This window comes from Centruroides sculpturatus, unplaced genomic scaffold (assembly GCF_000671375.1).
Source record: "Centruroides sculpturatus isolate CEXI.00-Female unplaced genomic scaffold, Cexi_2.0 scaffold319, whole genome shotgun sequence".
NCBI lineage: Eukaryota > Metazoa > Arthropoda > Arachnida > Scorpiones > Buthidae > Centruroides > Centruroides sculpturatus.
In genome coordinates, this window is record NW_019384636.1 from 250,101 (window position 1) to 270,473 (window position 20,373).

A 20,373-nucleotide genomic window follows, 5' to 3' on the forward strand; every position below is an offset into this window, starting at 1 on the left:
CAAAAAAATCCTTAGTTAATTAATTTTCATTATAGACAGCTTTATAAAAGTATAAAAGGCCTCATAAAGTATTTTTCTGAGGTCTGTCTTATCAGGTAAATTACTGTACACAGTGTATTCATTAATTTTCATTTTCATGTAGTAAAGGCTCTATGCCTTCATAAAGGACGTACTTTTCCTTTGTTTAAGGGTATTTGGGTAGTTTATTCTCTGTTGTATTCTCAAGTAAACAAGACATACAAGTACAGTACAGTATTTTCTGAGGAAACACTCGTACTTATTTTTTTTAACCCCATTCCCGATAACCAGGCATTTTCACAAACTCAGCCACCCTTCGGTCCACATTAGGCTGAGTTTTCGAGACTCTACTGTATTATTATTCTGTTAATGTACAGTCCTTGACATTTATGAAGCTAAAATTAATATATTAAAAAAATTAATATTTTTACTTCCAAAAATTAATGTGTTACTTATAAATATAATACTGTAACGGACAATAAATGCAATCTATGTAACAATAACTGGAAAGTTTATTCACATTTAACTATAATTTGACTCACTTTATTAGATCCCAAAAAAGTGAAAATGAAACTTTCTGCAAAGCTGTTTGGTTTGGAATATTCTGATTTCGATTTTATAATACGGATGAAGTGAATTGATAATTAATTTAATAAATAAAAATTAACGATAAAAGTAAAATCAGTTTCAGAAGATCACAGTATTTCCAGTACAATGGTGTTGCAGAAAATCTTACCTGTCAGATTTTTCATTGTTGAACTAAGCAATGATGGAATCAGAATTGTGTTAGATTGTGTTCTTACCATTACAGAGAGAAATGAATGCTCTTGTAAATGCTCAAAACACAGAACAATTTAAAAATAATATTCCAGTGCATTGTGTAAACATATGAATTGCTGACAAATCTTGTAAACATATTTGATATGACAAAATATCAGTGATACTTGTATCATGTAGACTAGCCTCAAAGATGGGTTCACAAAAGTAGAACAAAAAATAATGGAACAAAGACAACCAAAATTGGGATCATATAAACTCTCCAAAACTAATGGAATATGGTTCCCAAACATAAGCCTATATAATATATATAGACTTATGCATGGTTTTGAGAACTACATTCCATTATTTTTTATGTTTTACTTATGACTAATTTGAGTTATGATAGAAATGCATAAATAGAACTATGTATTAGGTTAAGACTACCTCTACAATACATAGATACATATTATTTGGATAAATATGGGTAATCCTCACCCTAAATATATGTGATTAATTAGTTCTGTAATTATACCACATATATCAAAAACTATACATATTGAAGTTAACAATCAATAAGAAATAAATTAATTTGTGAATTAAGTCATTGAAAATGTGCCTGAAATTATAATTTTTGATATTTATATTTATTTGATATATATTTGCAGAAATTACAGGANAACAATCAATAAGAAATAAATTAATTTGTGAATTAAGTCATTGAAAATGTGCCTGAAATTATAATTTTTGATATTTATATTTATTTGATATATATTTGCAGAAATTACAGGAGTCATTATTATACACACAAATAGAAATTAAACTGTCTAGATAAGAGTAATGCACTAGAAAAACTAGGGTTCACATTTTTGTACTAACAGTGAACAAGAATGAGACGGGATCAGTTTATTGTTGCTAACTCTAAGCTGTGTCAACCTGGCAATATTGAATTTTCAAAATGACTTGCATTAACCAAACCCACATTGATTGAAACTTCATGTATCAAAATTACCTCTACTTTAATTATATACATATACAGTAAAATCTGTGTAAGCTAGATTTTTATGGTATTGAATATTTTTTCTGATTTGGCAGGTTTCCATTTTATTAAAGTTCTGTTTTAAACAAAGTTTTACTGTATATAATTTGATTATTATTAATGTATGAATGCAACGAAAATTTATTTAATCTTAATTGCATTATTATTCTTTTAATATTTAACCATATATTCATTGTCATATAATTGAAATTATAAGGTAATTGCAGAATTTCTTGATACCAAGAATGGAATAATGATTGGATTATAGAATCTTGGTCCTTAATTATAGATCAAGAAAATGAAGTATTCAAAGTTTTACAATTATTAAGAAATTTATTAGCTTAATTGAAATTTAATGAAAAAGGATCTTTAACTTAGTAATTTGACCTTTAGTATTATTTATTTTTTAATACTAATATCTTAATACTACTATCTTTAATAAAAAAATTTTATTTTGTAATGTAAACTGAACATAATACAATATTTTATTTTTAGGCTTTTATGAAAGAAAGCTTGCATACAAATTTTAATTACTTTATGGCTGTGCCTATTACTGATACTAAAAAACTAGAACAGGTATGTCTGAAATACTATAAATTTATATTTAGGGGCACTGGTCATCTTATTGAAAAGACACAGTCAACATCTCTAGTGCATGGAAATTTTGCTATGAAGGAACAACCCACACGTAATTGGTGTAATGNCTACTTTAATTATATACATATACAGTAAAATCTGTGTAAGCTAGATTTTTATGGTATTGAATATTTTTTCTGATTTGGCAGGTTTCCATTTTATTAAAGTTCTGTTTTAAACAAAGTTTTACTGTATATAATTTGATTATTATTAATGTATGAATGCTTACATTTTTTCAGTATCACCTATTTAAATTATTACTTTATTATTTCTTAGAATAAAAATGATATGAAAATCAAAATGGAATTATTAATTCTTCGCATTCAGGTAAGATACATTTCAGAAGATAGGTAAGATATTTTTTTTACATGTACAGTGTCTAAAATTTTGATAATTTAAATTATATTTGAATTATATTAAATTTATATAATGCTATTTTAAAGCTAGTTTTGTGAAAATAAAATTATAAAAAATTTTAAAATACTTAAATGCAATAAGAATTATAAGGAAGGAAGTTTCTTATGACAATTAGATTTATAAGGAATTAATTAATGAATTATTATTTTTTCTTTCTAATATGAAACCTTGTCTGTATTTTTATTTGGTTTATATCACACAATGAAGTGTACTACAATTGACACAAATCAATTTTGTCGATTGTACTATACTTCATTGTGTGATATAAACCAATGAATTTATTGTTTTTATGGTGAAATTTTTAGAACTTTTCATGCATTAAAAAATATAAGAAGTCCTGAAATTTGGTAGAATCTCTTTCCATAAAATTAAGACATTTATAGTTTTTCTGTTTACAATAAACCTTTGGCACCTCTCATCTTACTATCTACAACTTATTTTCAGTATCAGACATATTTGTATGTAGTCATTCTTGATTTGATAGATTTAATTAAATTTATTTTTCATTTAGTATTTTATAAATTCATAATTGAATTATATAAAAATTAATATATCAATAATGAGATATTTTAACACTATTTTAAAGACATAATAATAAATTTTTTTACAACAAAATAAAATTTTTCTTGTTTGTATGTTTTGTTTCTCCAAAAACAAAAAAATACACACAGATCTGTAAGATTTGTCATAGCTTTTTTCCATATATGATAGCCTGATTCACAAAGAAGTTAGACATTTTTGCAGTAATAGCATTGCACTTATCACTTTAAAATATTTAAATTTCTAATGGAATTGATGAGTCTCAGTTTGAGTTTGTTGAGGTTAACATTTTACTCTCAAGTACCCTCTCAATTATGTATATTGAACTTATTTTATGTTCATATTCATATGACTCAAAATTCAGAAACACAAGAGATGTTATAAATAAAAGAGATATAACTAAGCTGTTGAGCTGATTCTGAAACACAATTATAGGATAAATTGAAATTGTACAGAATTAATTTCAAGAGGTAGTAAAACAGCCTTCTTTTTTCTCTTGAAACTTCAGCAATTCTTATTTATAAGCAAGCATGTGTGTCTGTTGAATTTCAATGGGTTTTTGTTTTTTTTTAAACAAAAAGCTTCTCTGTGTTCTTGTTTTCATACAGATGCATGTGTGAAAACAGAATGCAGGTTCTTAGTTTTACTGTTATTGATTTTTAAGCCTACTTTCTTTGCCTTTTTCTCCAAAGATGATGTGTTTAAAGTTAGATCAACTTTACTTTAGTATCTAGACAGGTATCATATGCATAGGCAAATGCTTGGTGCAAGTCATTCATGCAAATTCCTCTGCCCAGTTTCCTGAACTTATCTCGTTATTTTTTATAGTGTCAGATGAAAGAGAATTTGACGAATATGTCATCTTCAACTTTGAGAATTTTGCTTTTTTGATTTTGACAAAATTTTTGATTCTATTTATCATATTTTTGTTAGATTGATAAAACCTAACAAAAATTGATAGTTTTTCCTCCACTACTTACATGTCTGAAAATATTTGAACAACCATGCATCTGTTTTACTTGAAATTTGCTTGATAGTTCTAATATTTCATAAGAGTATGCATATACTTACTTAAGCATGTATAGGCCACATGCATGTATAAGCCACACTTTGTTTATGAAACAATATATTTGGAAAAATAAAAATCTTAGAATTCTGCGAAGTGATGAGAGTAGAGACACGAGTATACAGAATTATGGCAACACTGCAAATTTCAAACAGATGAAGTGATGGTTAGTGCTTAGTTGAGTGCTTGCTCAGTGCGTGTTAAACATGGGCCGAGTGAGAGTGAGTTACACAGCAAAGTTTAAATTGCAAGTAGTGCATTATGCACAAGAAAATGGAAATTGAGCAGCAGGAAGGAAGTTTGATATAGACAAAAAAAAACATGCAGTGATGGATTCAAACAAAGGATGCTCTTGACAAAACACCACAAAATCAGCAATCGTTTCACAGAAAGACAGTGAAATATCCTAACATGGAAGCACATCTGTTGAGATATGTCTATGAAATTTGGGCAAACAGATTTTCTATATCTGTTGAAATGATTTGGTTCAAAGCCCGAAGGATTGCTCAAAATATGAAAATTTCCAAAAGTGAATTTAAAGGAAGTTACAGCTGGATATGACATTTTATTACATGACATGAGCTTGAGTTTCAGCATCAAACTTTAATGGTGCAGCGACTTCCTGACATGTATGGAGAGAAATTGCTCTCATTTCAGAAAGATGTCCTTAGCTTATGAAAGACACAGAGCTATGACTTAGGCATTGCTGATGAAACTCCTGTCTTCTTTGATATGCCAAGTTACACTACAGTCAATCAGGCAGGTGAAAAAACAGTTTTGGTGTGAACAGTGGGAGCAGAAAAGCAGCATTGTACTATAATGCTGTGCATCACCACTGATGGAAACAAGCTGCAACCTTATGTCATTTTTAAGTGTAAATCCCTGCCAAAAGAAACACTACTGCCTGGAATATTGGTATGAGTTTAAGATCAAGGCTGGATGACAGAAGAACTCTACTTGGATTGGCTGAAATTAGTGTGGTTTTGGCATCCAGGTGCACTGTTACATCAGCAGTCCATGTTGGTTGTTGACAGTTTCTGAGGTCATCTGACCAAAAGCATGAAAAAGAAGATGAGGGAAGAGAAAAGTGACATGGTTGTGATACCAGGAGGGATGACTGGAATGCTGGAACTACTTGAAGGACATCAACTGTCCTTTTAATGCTCATCTGCAACATTTCTACTATGATTGGAGGTGCACTGTGGTGGAGACAATGTCAACCGGAAGGCTAAGAAAACAGTCCTGTCTCATTTTTAAATTTAAAGATTTAGAATAATTGTGTATATGAAAAAATAAATTTAGCAATTATGGTGCAGATGGAAGGAGCAAATGTAAAATGGGATGAGGCAAAAATCATTAAAGCAGTCCAATCCCAACCATTACATTAGAAATGGAAAAGATGGAAATATATAAAAGTAAAATAAAAAACCGTTGCCTAAATGCCAAGGATGCTAACGCTTCCAATAGCATGGAAGTACATGATAGAAAAAAGCATGGGGATTAAAAACCCTTAAAACTTGTAATAGTTATTTTTAGCCTTGTATACGGTGTTTATTTATTTATGCCATTTTATTTTATTTTATTTTACTGTTATTTATTTATTGTATTTATTTATTTTTTCATATACACAATTATTCTAAATCTTGAAATTTNCGTCTTCTTGCGCCACCAGAGGACATTTTAAACAATAGGTAGTCTGTTAGCGTTGGTCAGTAGTAGTCCCAAATTCAATATGAACATTTGTTTCTTGAAAATTTGATTACGATTTAAATACAGTATTTACTTTTAATATTACTGATATGTCATCGAAAAGAAAACGTGTTGTATTATCATTAAAAGACAAATTAAAGTATTTGTTTCAATTATCTGGATTTTTCCTTATCCAGACTACCTTCATCCCCAATTAGTCCAGATAATCGAGGTTCTACTGTATATTATTTATTATTACCTAAACACTGCAATACATTCATATTCTGTCATTTTCAAATTAATTTACTCATTTAGAGATTAATTTTATGTTATATTTGAAAAACTGTACTTTAGTTTGAAATTTAAATATACTCCTCATTGACACTATATGTTTTAAAAGTATTAAAATATAAATAATAAAGCAACATTAAGTTTACTGCTGTTATATTGTGCACACTAGGAGCTGTCATGTATCAATCCTCCATGTATCACTGAAAAGGGCATTTGTTTGAAAAAGTATGACAAAACTAATAAGAATTTTACTATGCTTAATGAATCTAGATTCTATATGGTTGTTAAGTTTGTCTAAAATGATAGAGACATTAGTCACATAGTAATATTTTTCTGGTGATTCGACTTTGATTTGGTGTTGCTGCTTACTTAATCTAGGAACATAGAGATATTATGATTTTCTGTAAGAGATTTTACTTTCTCAATTATCATGTGGAACACTTCACTTGTCAACTTCCTCATGATTTTTAGTTCCTTTATGGAATTTTGTGCAGAGGAACAGCTTTAGCCAGGGGCACTGGTCATCTTATTGAAAAGACACAGTCAACATCTCTAGTGCATGGAAATTTTGCTATGAAGGAACAACCCACACGTAATTGGTGTAATGTGGATTTATTACAAGCGCAACTTACGCAAGCTTTGACGTCATCGATGCAAGAGCGTGGTGTTCTATATTTTTGATATTAACGTTGACATTCTAGGATTTGAATCGCATTTATTCGGTTCCTGTTCGATTTTGTACTGTTTGAATTTATTAAAACAGTGGCCTGAAGAAGACCCTGGTAGGGTTGAAAACGTTTGCCAAGAAGAATAACACTGAAGATTGAAAGGTTTTTAGTTGAGAGAATTATATTACTTCCAGTATTAGAAGGGAAGTTCATTAGTGAAAAGACACACTTAAGTCATATGAATTCCTTTATCTTTCAGATAGTATCCAAATCCAAAGGAATGGAATTAATCTCTCTCATTAGTTTCAGTTTTATACTAATCTGTTCAGTTTCAGTTTCCATATTGTCTGGAAAGATTTGCCATTCTTATCTTATTTTCAATTAAAACATCATCTATTATGTTATTTTAATATTTTTTTATATAGGACTGTAAAATTTTTTAATTTTGATATTAATTAATTCATCTTATAAAATGCAGTTTGGGATTTTTTTTTCCTTCTTCAGCCATGTATTTTAAATTTAATTCCCACAACTTCTGCTTACTGTGCAGTTGCAACTGTGCTTACTGCCCTAGATCAATCTTTTCTTTTAGAATCTTTTCTAAATTAATTAATTTAATTCCAATTATTAAATTTAATACAGGATGGTACTTAATATATCATTAGTTCAAATATAGAATATGTACACATTTAATTAGCTAGATCAGGGGGGTCGCCAAACTTTTTTAACCGTCGACCCCCAATCACTTTCCAAAGCCTCACATTGACCCCCACTGTAAAGTTTTATTACAAGTGTATATGTATGAGCGAAAAAAAAAACGTTGTGGGTTGTGGTCTCTGTCTAAGCAAATAAAAAAGAAAAAAAAAGGTTGTGACCCCTTAGCCGCATCGACCCCCAATGATGTTGCATCAACCCCTGGGGGTCCACTTTGGTGACCCCTGAGCTAGATTGTAGCGAAATAGTGAATTCAGCAAATTATTTGATTATTAATTCTAAATTATATTGAAACTTATCTAGTTTCAAAATCACTAACGGATGTCAACATTGTCAATTTGGAATTACAAGTTTTACAATTATTATTAGAGAGGTTGAGGCAGACGTTTTAAACGTGTAAACATGTAGGTCGGACGTTCGGCGCTGCTTTCCCGTAAGCCTAAAAGTTTAACAATGGTGTTTGGATAGTCGGTGGAATCACGCTCGACATTCCAAACACCATCGTCAAACTTCTAGGCTTACGGGAAAGCGGCACCGAACGTTCGTCCTACACGTTTATACGTTTAAAACGTCTGCCTCAACCTCTCTATTATAAACAAATTTATTGTATTTAACCCCTTCTTGTCCACTTTTTAAAAAAAATTTTTAATTAAACATAAAAAATACTTAAAACTGAAAAAAAAACAAAAGAAATGTGTTAATTTTGGTTAAAAAGCTTCATCATTTAGTTTCCTTTGTCTCCCCTTTCTATGAAATTTAACACCAATGAGTCATTGTTTATACATCTGGATGACCTTGAACACAGCTGGAGTTGGATTTCCTGGGACATTCTCATAGACGTCTCGGGAGGACAAGGATTTAAAGTAGGGTGACTAGTAACTACGCCTATATTTTTAAATATTTAAAAAAAATTATAATTTCTATTGCGATTTCTGACTCCCCTAATTAATTAAACATATATATAATAAAATCTGTTAATTAAAAAAATTAAAAAACTATCGGAAGAGAGTTTTAGCTCCTTATTAAATTCATCAGTTACAATTTGTTACAAATATTAAATTACAATTATAATTGTATTACAATCACTTTAACACAAACATTTTAACTAAAATTATATAAATATTATTGACAAACGACAATTAATACTTTCCATAAATTTTTAGTTATTGTTACTATTTAATCCTTTAGTAACACTTTTAAAGAAATTATTCAAACAGTACAATTGAAATTTTGTCAAACTATTTAGTAGTACTCTATACTTTAAAGATTTATTCAACTGTAAAATTTCTATAATTTTATATTAATTACCCACATTTACAAATTTTATACAATATTTTAATAAATGAATTATAGTTAATTCTTTTTCTTTTTCATTACGCCAATGACACTAATCTTTTGTGAAGTCAATAAATACATTATTTAAAAATAACGAAAATTTATTTAATCTTAATTGCATTATTATTCTTTTAATATTTAACCATATATTCATTGTCATATAATTGAAATTATAAGGTAATTGCAGAATTTCTTGATACCAAGAATGGAATAATGATTGGATTATAGAATCTTGGTCCTTAATTATAGATCAAGAAAATGAAGTATTCAAAGTTTTACAATTATTAAGAAATTTATTAGCTTAATTGAAATTTAATGAAAAAGGATCTTTAACTTAGTAATTTGACCTTTAGTATTATTTATTTTTTAATACTAATATCTTAATACTACTATCTTTAATAAAAAAATTTTATTTTGTAATGTAAACTGAACATAATACAATATTTTATTTTTAGGCTTTTATGAAAGAAAGCTTGCATACAAATTTTAATTACTTTATGGCTGTGCCTATTACTGATACTAAAAAACTAGAACAGGTATGTCTGAAATACTATAAATTTATATTTGCATTAAGTAAGTTTAATACATGAAAAATGTTTATTTAATGAAATGACTATTAATATTTAGTTTATTATATTATAATACAGTAGACTCAGCTTATTGTATCATGGATATTATTATCACTTATTTAATGTTATCAGAATTAGCATGTCCCAAAACATGCTAATTCTTATAACATTAAGCTAAATATGTAAGCTAAAATTCATTATAAAATGACATTTTTAATTTATTATCTGTAAATTTTATCTTTTAAATAGATTTTTCTCTAATTTTTTGTGTTTATGAACTAATCTTGTATGGTAGTCATAATTATTATTTTAGTTATGATTTTATTATTACAGTAGAGTCTCGATAACCCGGCAGTCCGGATAACTCGGCCACACCCTGGCAGGGCAAAAAAATCCTTAGTTAATTAATTTTCATTATAGACAGCTTTATGCCTCATAAAGTATTTTTCTGAGGTCTGTCTTATCAGGTAAATTACTGTACACAGTGTATTCATTAATTTTCATTTTCATGTAGTAAAGGCTCTATGCCTTCATAAAGGACGTACTTTTCCTTTGTTTAAGGGTATTTGGGTAGTTTATTCTCTGTTGTATTCTCAAGTAAACAAGACATACAAGTACAGTACAGTATTTTCTGAGGAAACACTCGTACTTATTTTTTTTAACCCCATTCCCGATAACCAGGCATTTTCACAAACTCAGCCACCCTTCGGTCCACATTAGGCTGAGTTTTCGAGACTCTACTGTATTATTATTCTGTTAATGTACAGTCCTTGACATTTATGAAGCTAAAATTAATATATTAAAAAAATTAATATTTTTACTTCCAAAAATTAATGTGTTACTTATAAATATAATACTGTAACGGACAATAAATGCAATCTATGTAACAATAACTGGAAAGTTTATTCACATTTAACTATAATTTGACTCACTTTATTAGATCCCAAAAAAGTGAAAATGAAACTTTCTGCAAAGCTGTTTGGTTTGGAATATTCTGATTTCGATTTTATAATACGGATGAAGTGAATTGATAATTAATTTAATAAATAAAAATTAACGATAAAAGTAAAATCAGTTTCAGAAGATCACAGTATTTCCAGTACAATGGTGTTGCAGAAAATCTTACCTGTCAGATTTTTCATTGTTGAACTAAGCAATGATGGAATCAGAATTGTGTTAGATTGTGTTCTTACCATTACAGAGAGAAATGAATGCTCTTGTAAATGCTCAAAACACAGAACAATTTAAAAATAATATTCCAGTGCATTGTGTAAACATATGAATTGCTGACAAATCTTGTAAACATATTTGATATGACAAAATATCAGTGATACTTGTATCATGTAGACTAGCCTCAAAGATGGGTTCACAAAAGTAGAACAAAAAATAATGGAACAAAGACAACCAAAACTGGGATCATATAAACTCTCCAAAACTAATGGAATATGGTTCCCAAACATAAGCCTATATAATATATATAGACTTATGCATGGTTTTGAGAACTACATTCCATTATTTTTTATGTTTTACTTATGACTAATTTGAGTTATGATAGAAATGCATAAATAGAACTATGTATTAGGTTAAGACTACCTCTACAATACATAGATACATATTATTTGGATAAATATGGGTAATCCTCACCCTAAATATATGTGATTAATTAGTTCTGTAATTATACCACATATATCAAAAACTATACATATTGAAGTTAACAATCAATAAGAAATAAATTAATTTGTGAATTAAGTCATTGAAAATGTGCCTGAAATTATAATTTTTGATATTTATATTTATTTGATATATATTTGCAGAAATTACAGGAGTCATTATTATACACACAAATAGAAATTAAACTGTCTAGATAAGAGTAATGCACTAGAAAAACTAGGGTTCACATTTTTGTACTAACAGTGAACAAGAATGAGACGGGATCAGTTTATTGTTGCTAACTCTAAGCTGTGTCAACCTGGCAATATTGAATTTTCAAAATGACTTGCATTAACCAAACCCACATTGATTGAAACTTCATGTATCAAAATTACCTCTACTTTAATTATATACATATACAGTAAAATCTGTGTAAGCTAGATTTTTATGGTATTGAATATTTTTTCTGATTTGGCAGGTTTCCATTTTATTAAAGTTCTGTTTTAAACAAAGTTTTACTGTATATAATTTGATTATTATTAATGTATGAATGCTTACATTTTTTCAGTATCACCTATTTAAATTATTACTTTATTATTTCTTAGAATAAAAATGATATGAAAATCAAAATGGAATTATTAATTCTTCGCATTCAGGTAAGATACATTTCAGAAGATAGGTAAGATATTTTTTTTACATGTACAGTGTCTAAAATTTTGATAATTTAAATTATATTTGAATTATATTAAATTTATATAATGCTATTTTAAAGCTAGTTTTGTGAAAATAAAATTATAAAAAATTTTAAAATACTTAAATGCAATAAGAATTATAAGGAAGGAAGTTTCTTATGACAATTAGATTTATAAGGAATTAATTAATGAATTATTATTTTTTCTTTCTAATATGAAACCTTGTCTGTATTTTTATTTGGTTTATATCACACAATGAAGTGTACTACAATTGACACAAATCAATTTTGTCGATTGTACTATACTTCATTGTGTGATATAAACCAATGAATTTATTGTTTTTATGGTGAAATTTTTAGAACTTTTCATGCATTAAAAAATATAAGAAGTCCTGAAATTTGGTATAATCTCTTTCCATAAAATTAAGACATTTATAGTTTTTCTGTTTACAATAAACCTTTGGCACCTCTCATCTTACTATCTACAACTTATTTTCAGTATCAGACATATTTGTATGTAGTCATTCTTGATTTGATAGATTTAATTAAATTTATTTTTCATTTAGTATTTTATAAATTCATAATTGAATTATATAAAAATTAATATATCAATAATGAGATATTTTAACACTATTTTAAAGACATAATAATAAATTTTTTTACAACAAAATAAAATTTTTCTTGTTTGTATGTTTTGTTTCTCCAAAAACAAAAAAATACACACAGATCTGTAAGATTTGTCATAGCTTTTTTCCATATATGATAGCCTGATTCACAAAGAAGTTAGACATTTTTGCAGTAATAGCATTGCACTTATCACTTTAAAATATTTAAATTTCTAATGGAATTGATGAGTCTCAGTTTGAGTTTGTTGAGGTTAACATTTTACTCTCAAGTACCCTCTCAATTATGTATATTGAACTTATTTTATGTTCATATTCATATGACTCAAAATTCAGAAACACAAGAGATGTTATAAATAAAAGAGATATAACTAAGCTGTTGAGCTGATTCTGAAACACAATTATAGGATAAATTGAAATTGTACAGAATTAATTTCAAGAGGTAGTAAAACAGCCTTCTTTTTTCTCTTGAAACTTCAGCAATTCTTATTTATAAGCAAGCATGTGTGTCTGTTGAATTTCAATGGGTTTTTGTTTTTTTTTAAACAAAAAGCTTCTCTGTGTTCTTGTTTTCATACAGATGCATGTGTGAAAACAGAATGCAGGTTCTTAGTTTTACTGTTATTGATTTTTAAGCCTACTTTCTTTGCCTTTTTCTCCAAAGATGATGTGTTTAAAGTTAGATCAACTTTACTTTAGTATCTAGACAGGTATCATATGCATAGGCAAATGCTTGGTGCAAGTCATTCATGCAAATTCCTCTGCCCAGTTTCCTGAACTTATCTCGTTATTTTTTATAGTGTCAGATGAAAGAGAATTTGACGAATATGTCATCTTCAACTTTGAGAATTTTGCTTTTTTGATTTTGACAAAATTTTTGATTCTATTTATCATATTTTTGTTAGATTGATAAAACCTAACAAAAATTGATAGTTTTTCCTCCACTACTTACATGTCTGAAAATATTTGAACAACCATGCATCTGTTTTACTTGAAATTTGCTTGATAGTTCTAATATTTCATAAGAGTATGCATATACTTACTTAAGCATGTATAGGCCACATGCATGTATAAGCCACACTTTGTTTATGAAACAATATATTTGGAAAAATAAAAATCTTAGAATTCTGCGAAGTGATGAGAGTAGAGACACGAGTATACAGAATTATGGCAACACTGCAAATTTCAAACAGATGAAGTGATGGTTAGTGCTTAGTTGAGTGCTTGCTCAGTGCGTGTTAAACATGGGCCGAGTGAGAGTGAGTTACACAGCAAAGTTTAAATTGCAAGTAGTGCATTATGCACAAGAAAATGGAAATTGAGCAGCAGGAAGGAAGTTTGATATAGACAAAAAAAAACATGCAGTGATGGATTCAAACAAAGGATGCTCTTGACAAAACACCACAAAATCAGCAATCGTTTCACAGAAAGACAGTGAAATATCCTAACATGGAAGCACATCTGTTGAGATATGTCTATGAAATTTGGGCAAACAGATTTTCTATATCTGTTGAAATGATTTGGTTCAAAGCCCGAAGGATTGCTCAAAATATGAAAATTTCCAAAAGTGAATTTAAAGGAAGTTACAGCTGGATATGACATTTTATTACATGACATGAGCTTGAGTTTCAGCATCAAACTTTAATGGTGCAGCGACTTCCTGACATGTATGGAGAGAAATTGCTCTCATTTCAGAAAGATGTCCTTAGCTTATGAAAGACACAGAGCTATGACTTAGGCATTGCTGATGAAACTCCTGTCTTCTTTGATATGCCAAGTTACACTACAGTCAATCAGGCAGGTGAAAAAACAGTTTTGGTGTGAACAGTGGGAGCAGAAAAGCAGCATTGTACTATAATGCTGTGCATCACCACTGATGGAAACAAGCTGCAACCTTATGTCATTTTTAAGTGTAAATCCCTGCCAAAAGAAACACTACTGCCTGGAATATTGGTATGAGTTTAAGATCAAGGCTGGATGACAGAAGAACTCTACTTGGATTGGCTGAAATTAGTGTGGTTTTGGCATCCAGGTGCACTGTTACATCAGCAGTCCATGTTGGTTGTTGACAGTTTCTGAGGTCATCTGACCAAAAGCATGAAAAAGAAGATGAGGGAAGAGAAAAGTGACATGGTTGTGATACCAGGAGGGATGACTGGAATGCTGGAACTACTTGAAGGACATCAACTGTCCTTTTAATGCTCATCTGCAACATTTCTACTATGATTGGAGGTGCACTGTGGTGGAGACAATGTCAACCGGAAGGCTAAGAAAACAGTCCTGTCTCATTTTTAAATTTAAAGATTTAGAATAATTGTGTATATGAAAAAATAAATTTAGCAATTATGGTGCAGATGGAAGGAGCAAATGTAAAATGGGATGAGGCAAAAATCATTAAAGCAGTCCAATCCCAACCATTACATTAGAAATGGAAAAGATGGAAATATATAAAAGTAAAATAAAAAACCGTTGCCTAAATGCCAAGGATGCTAACGCTTCCAATAGCATGGAAGTACATGATAGAAAAAAGCATGGGGATTAAAAACCCTTAAAACTTGTAATAGTTATTTTTAGCCTTGTATACGGTGTTTATTTATTTATGCCATTTTATTTTATTTTATTTTACTGTTATTTATTTATTGTATTTATTTATTTTTTCATATACACAATTATTCTAAATCTTGAAATTTAAAAATGAAACTTATTTGAAAAATGTTACGTTCTATTTTGGAATGATAATCGTAAGCCTGAGGATGGCCTATAATAAAGAGGTTGAAAACGTTTGAAATAAAATAATTTTATGCTCGCCAAAAATTCAGGTGTGTTGTTATAATTAATTGCAATTGCTGAGAGAAAGATGGATAGTCCTGTCTCAGATGAGCAAATGAATTGTGGCTTTATGAAAACTAATATCAGAAGAAATGGTGTCCAAAAGTTTGAACTCTCATTCATTTCCAACACAATGGATGGGATAGAAGACAATGCAGTGTATCTTGCATCATCTGAGAATGAAGACTCAAGTGATGCTGATAGTGACAGTGAAGTTTTAAGTGAAAAACATAAACAATAGCTATCAGTTTGAAATGAAGATATTGATTATAATTTTTATAGTCCTGTAGCTTAGTCGTGGACTCAAGCATCTTTTTTCTTTTCTTATTTTTTGCTTTTTCTTCTTACTTCTTATATAACAAACGAACTGGATAAATATACTATTAATAAAACACACCTTTAATAATCCAGCTAATAAAAATTAATAATATAATAATGTTATCGATCGTTTTTTAACGATCTTTGTCAGTTGGCATAACATAGAATAAAATCGAACTCAAAAAAGAACGTAAATATGAAATTAAAATATAAATAACGGAAAAGTAGATAAAATAAACGTAAAATAAAAATTAATCCGAAAAAAATGTTCCTTAACAAATAAAAATAAATAAAGTCATTAATTCTTGTAAAAGGATCGCCATGCAATAGGTAAAGAGTCCGCATCTCTATGGTTGATGCAACCAGTTTTCTTGTGTGCCTTAAAGATCTCTAATTTCTCCAGATATTTCATTGTATGTAAATTTGTCATAGGTTTAATAATTTCCGCCCGATCCCAATGGACTTGAATGCCATGTTGCGTTGCGTAAGACGAGAGCACGGTGTTGTCAAGTTTCTTATTAATCGTATATTTATGCTCTTTGATACATTGTTGCAANTATTACAAGTGTATATGTATGAGCGAAAAAAAAAACGTTGTGGGTTGTGGTCTCTGTCTAAGCAAATAAAAAAGAAAAAAAAAGGTTGTGACCCCTTAGCCGCATCGACCCCCAATGATGTTGCATCAACCCCTGGGGGTCCACTTTGGTGACCCCTGAGCTAGATTGTAGCGAAATAGTGAATTCAGCAAATTATTTGATTATTAATTCTAAATTATATTGAAACTTATCTAGTTTCAAAATCACTAACGGATGTCAACATTGTCAATTTGGAATTACAAGTTTTACAATTATTATTAGAGAGGTTGAGGCAGACGTTTTAAACGTGTAAACATGTAGGTCGGACGTTCGGCGCTGCTTTCCCGTAAGCCTAAAAGTTTAACAATGGTGTTTGGATAGTCGGTGGAATCACGCTCGACATTCCAAACACCATCGTCAAACTTCTAGGCTTACGGGAAAGCGGCACCGAACGTTCGTCCTACACGTTTATACGTTTAAAACGTCTGCCTCAACCTCTCTATTATAAACAAATTTATTGTATTTAACCCCTTCTTGTCCACTTTTTAAAAAAAATTTTTAATTAAACATAAAAAATACTTAAAACTGAAAAAAAAACAAAAGAAATGTGTTAATTTTGGTTAAAAAGCTTCATCATTTAGTTTCCTTTGTCTCCCCTTTCTATGAAATTTAACACCAATGAGTCATTGTTTATACATCTGGATGACCTTGAACACAGCTGGAGTTGGATTTCCTGGGACATTCTCATAGACGTCTCGGGAGGACAAGGATTTAAAGTAGGGTGACTAGTAACTACGCCTATATTTTTAAATATTTAAAAAAAATTATAATTTTTATTGCGATTTCTGACTCCCCTAATTAATTAAACATATATATAATAAAATCTGTTAATTAAAAAAATTAAAAAACTATCGGAAGAGAGTTTTAGCTCCTTATTAAATTCATCAGTTACAATTTGTTACAAATATTAAATTACAATTATAATTGTATTACAATCACTTTAACACAAACATTTTAACTAAAATTATATAAATATTATTGACAAACGACAATTAATACTTTCCATAAATTTTTAGTTATTGTTACTATTTAATCCTTTAGTAACACTTTTAAAGAAATTATTCAAACAGTACAATTGAAATTTTGTCAAACTATTTAGTAGTACTCTATACTTTAAAGATTTATTCAACTGTAAAATTTCTATAATTTTATATTAATTACCCACATTTACAAATTTTATACAATATTTTAATAAATGAATTATAGTTAATTCTTTTTCTTTTTCATTACGCCAATGACACTAATCTTTTGTGAAGTCAATAAATACATTATTTAAAAATAACGAAAATTTATTTAATCTTAATTGCATTATTATTCTTTTAATATTTAACCATATATTCATTGTCATATAATTNTTCGGATTTCCAGTCATAACGCTTCTTATCGTTTCTTAATAGCTTGAAAACTGTAGGATTGTGTCGATATACTACACTGAAATCATTAGCCCTGGCCGTTTCTTTATGTATTTGTCTCAAAAGCGGGACATAATTTTCTGTGATCTTTTTTGTGTTCGATTTTATTCTATGTTATGGCAACTGACGAAGATCGTTAAAAAACGATTGAAAACGTTTATTATATTATTAATTTTTATTAGCTGGATTATTAAAGGTGTGTTTTATTAATTCTTACTTCTTGCCCCTGGTGGCCTAAAACCTCCAAATAATCTCACTACAAGTCCTAAGGTATGTAAAAATAGTTAATGATAATAAATAGTTTTAAAATTATTCATTATCTATAGTATAGGCTGCACCTTAATGTTGGACAAAAAATTTAGGGTAAAAAAGTGTGGCCCATATGTGCGTAAATATAGTAAACTTTGAAGTATTTGGAAGTTACTGCAAATACTCTTAAAAAACTAACCAAATAATTATTAAACTTTAAAAAAACTTTACTAACAAAAAATTTTATTGCATTTTTTCAGGTATAATATATTTGCATTATTGTCTAGTTGAAAATTTAGCAATAAATATGGATATGAAGGCTAATTGTTTATTATTAATTAGAATAGAAAAATTTTTCTCTAAGAAATTAATAATAATAGTTATTTTTTAAATCATTTAATTATAGTTCTAAAATTAGAAATGTTAAATTTTGATATAAATAATGAAATTCTTTTCAGTCCGATGTTTGTAAAGCATTAGAGAGAGTAGAAGGAAAGAAGTTTAGAGTGGATCGTTGGGAAAGGTCTGAAGTATGTAGCTTAATTAAATTAAAAAAAGTAAATTATGATAAATTAAAAGTTGTTTAAAAATTTTTGAAAAAAAAAAATACTATTATGACTATAATGCATAATTATTAGCTTATATAAATTATAATAAGACATTTTTATAAAAATATTAAAGATTTTTTTTAAATGTGAAAATATATAAGAAAAGTTATTTTATATAGGCTACTTTTGCTAAATTGATCACAGTAACAAATTTTCTTCAACTGAATACTACACTTTTGTTTAACTCATAATTTTAAAAAATTATACTGATTCAATAATTATTGGAATTAATAAATTTTAGATTGAATTAAATCTCTTAAGTTATCTTTTCTTTCTTTTCTATTAGATAATGATATTGACTAATATATTATCATCAAATAATATAGTTTACTTTGAAAATTACTGAGTATTAAACAATTCATCTGTGTAACAATAAGTAATTCTAATAGTAATAATTTTAAATATCCCAATTTTCTGAAACAATAAATAATTGATTTCAGTTTTTTGAATTTCTTAAAATGATGAATATTTAAAAAGTTTAAATATAATTTGAATTTAAAAAACACACATATACACACTTTCTCTGTCACTCTCACAAACAAACACGCTCTTACATACAGATCCAAACATATGACATCACTTGGATTAGATGGAGTGAAAGATAATTTATATCTACTAATTCCCTGTATTAATTAAAAAGTTCTTAATTATAAAAATGAAATGCTTAGCTTTAATTATATTATGATATGACAGAGTCGTGTGCTATTCCTAATAATATAATGGTATTCTGATTGAAGAAGTAATGTAAAATATATGTTTTGCTTCAGGATAGTATATTTAAATTCAGATATTATTATGTTTACAATACTAAATTTGAATAACTTATAAAACATAATTATTGATTTCTTAAAGCATTGTAGAATAAATGTGTTTATTGTATAATACATAAATTTTGGTAACAAATTTTAATTGGATTTTTTGTGACTCAAAAAATAGGGAGGAGGTGGTATAACTTGTATTCTTCAAGATGGTGAAGTATTTGAAAAAGCAGGTGTTAACGTTTCTGTGGTACATGGATTATTACCAATTGGTGCAGTACAACAAATGAGAGCAAGGTAAGTTTAAAATATTTTATTTTGTGCCAAATAGTAAGCATTCTTACCTTTAAAAATGTTTATGCATGGTAAAGTTTTAAACTTCAAATATTTAAAGAAATTAAACAAATATGCTTTAATTAGAATAAATGTAAAAAAACTGGCTGAAAAAGATGATCACGTGATAAATCAAAAGGACGATTGAAAAAAACAGGCAATAAAATGAAATTATATGATATGTTATGTGCGAGATGAGTTCTCCCTACATGCTTCTTTGGGCGCGTGTGCCATAGGTTCATCATTCATGATATATACCGTATTACTTCAAATATAAGCTGCCCTCAAATTTAAGCCACAGTAGGAGTTTAAAATTAGAAAAAATAATAATAAATAAAAGTGATTTTATATATATGATTTATATTAATTTCAGCTGTGTCAAGATATCTTCCTTTTTAGACCCCGAGAATGATTTTTGTCTTTTTTACACTGAAATTACTTTTCCTTCATGGCTCTCCAATAACACACANAGGCTACTTTTGCTAAATTGATCACAGTAACAAATTTTCTTCAACTGAATACTACACTT

General features: G+C 28.4%; 1 protein-coding gene across 1 annotated transcript in view; it reads left to right on the forward strand.

The window, feature by feature from the left end:
- The window catches only part of LOC111625863, a 35,357-nt gene extending 32,287 nt beyond the window's left edge, over positions 1–3,070 (forward strand). Inside the window, exons 4-5 of the mRNA XM_023369102.1 lie at positions 2,309–2,389; positions 2,726–3,070. Coding sequence (XP_023224870.1) covers positions 2,309–2,389; positions 2,726–2,803 — 159 coding nt within the window. The 3' untranslated portion in view covers positions 2,804–3,070. The remainder of the gene's footprint in view (positions 1–2,308; positions 2,390–2,725) is intronic.
- The last annotated feature ends 17,303 nt before the right edge of the window (positions 3,071–20,373 follow it).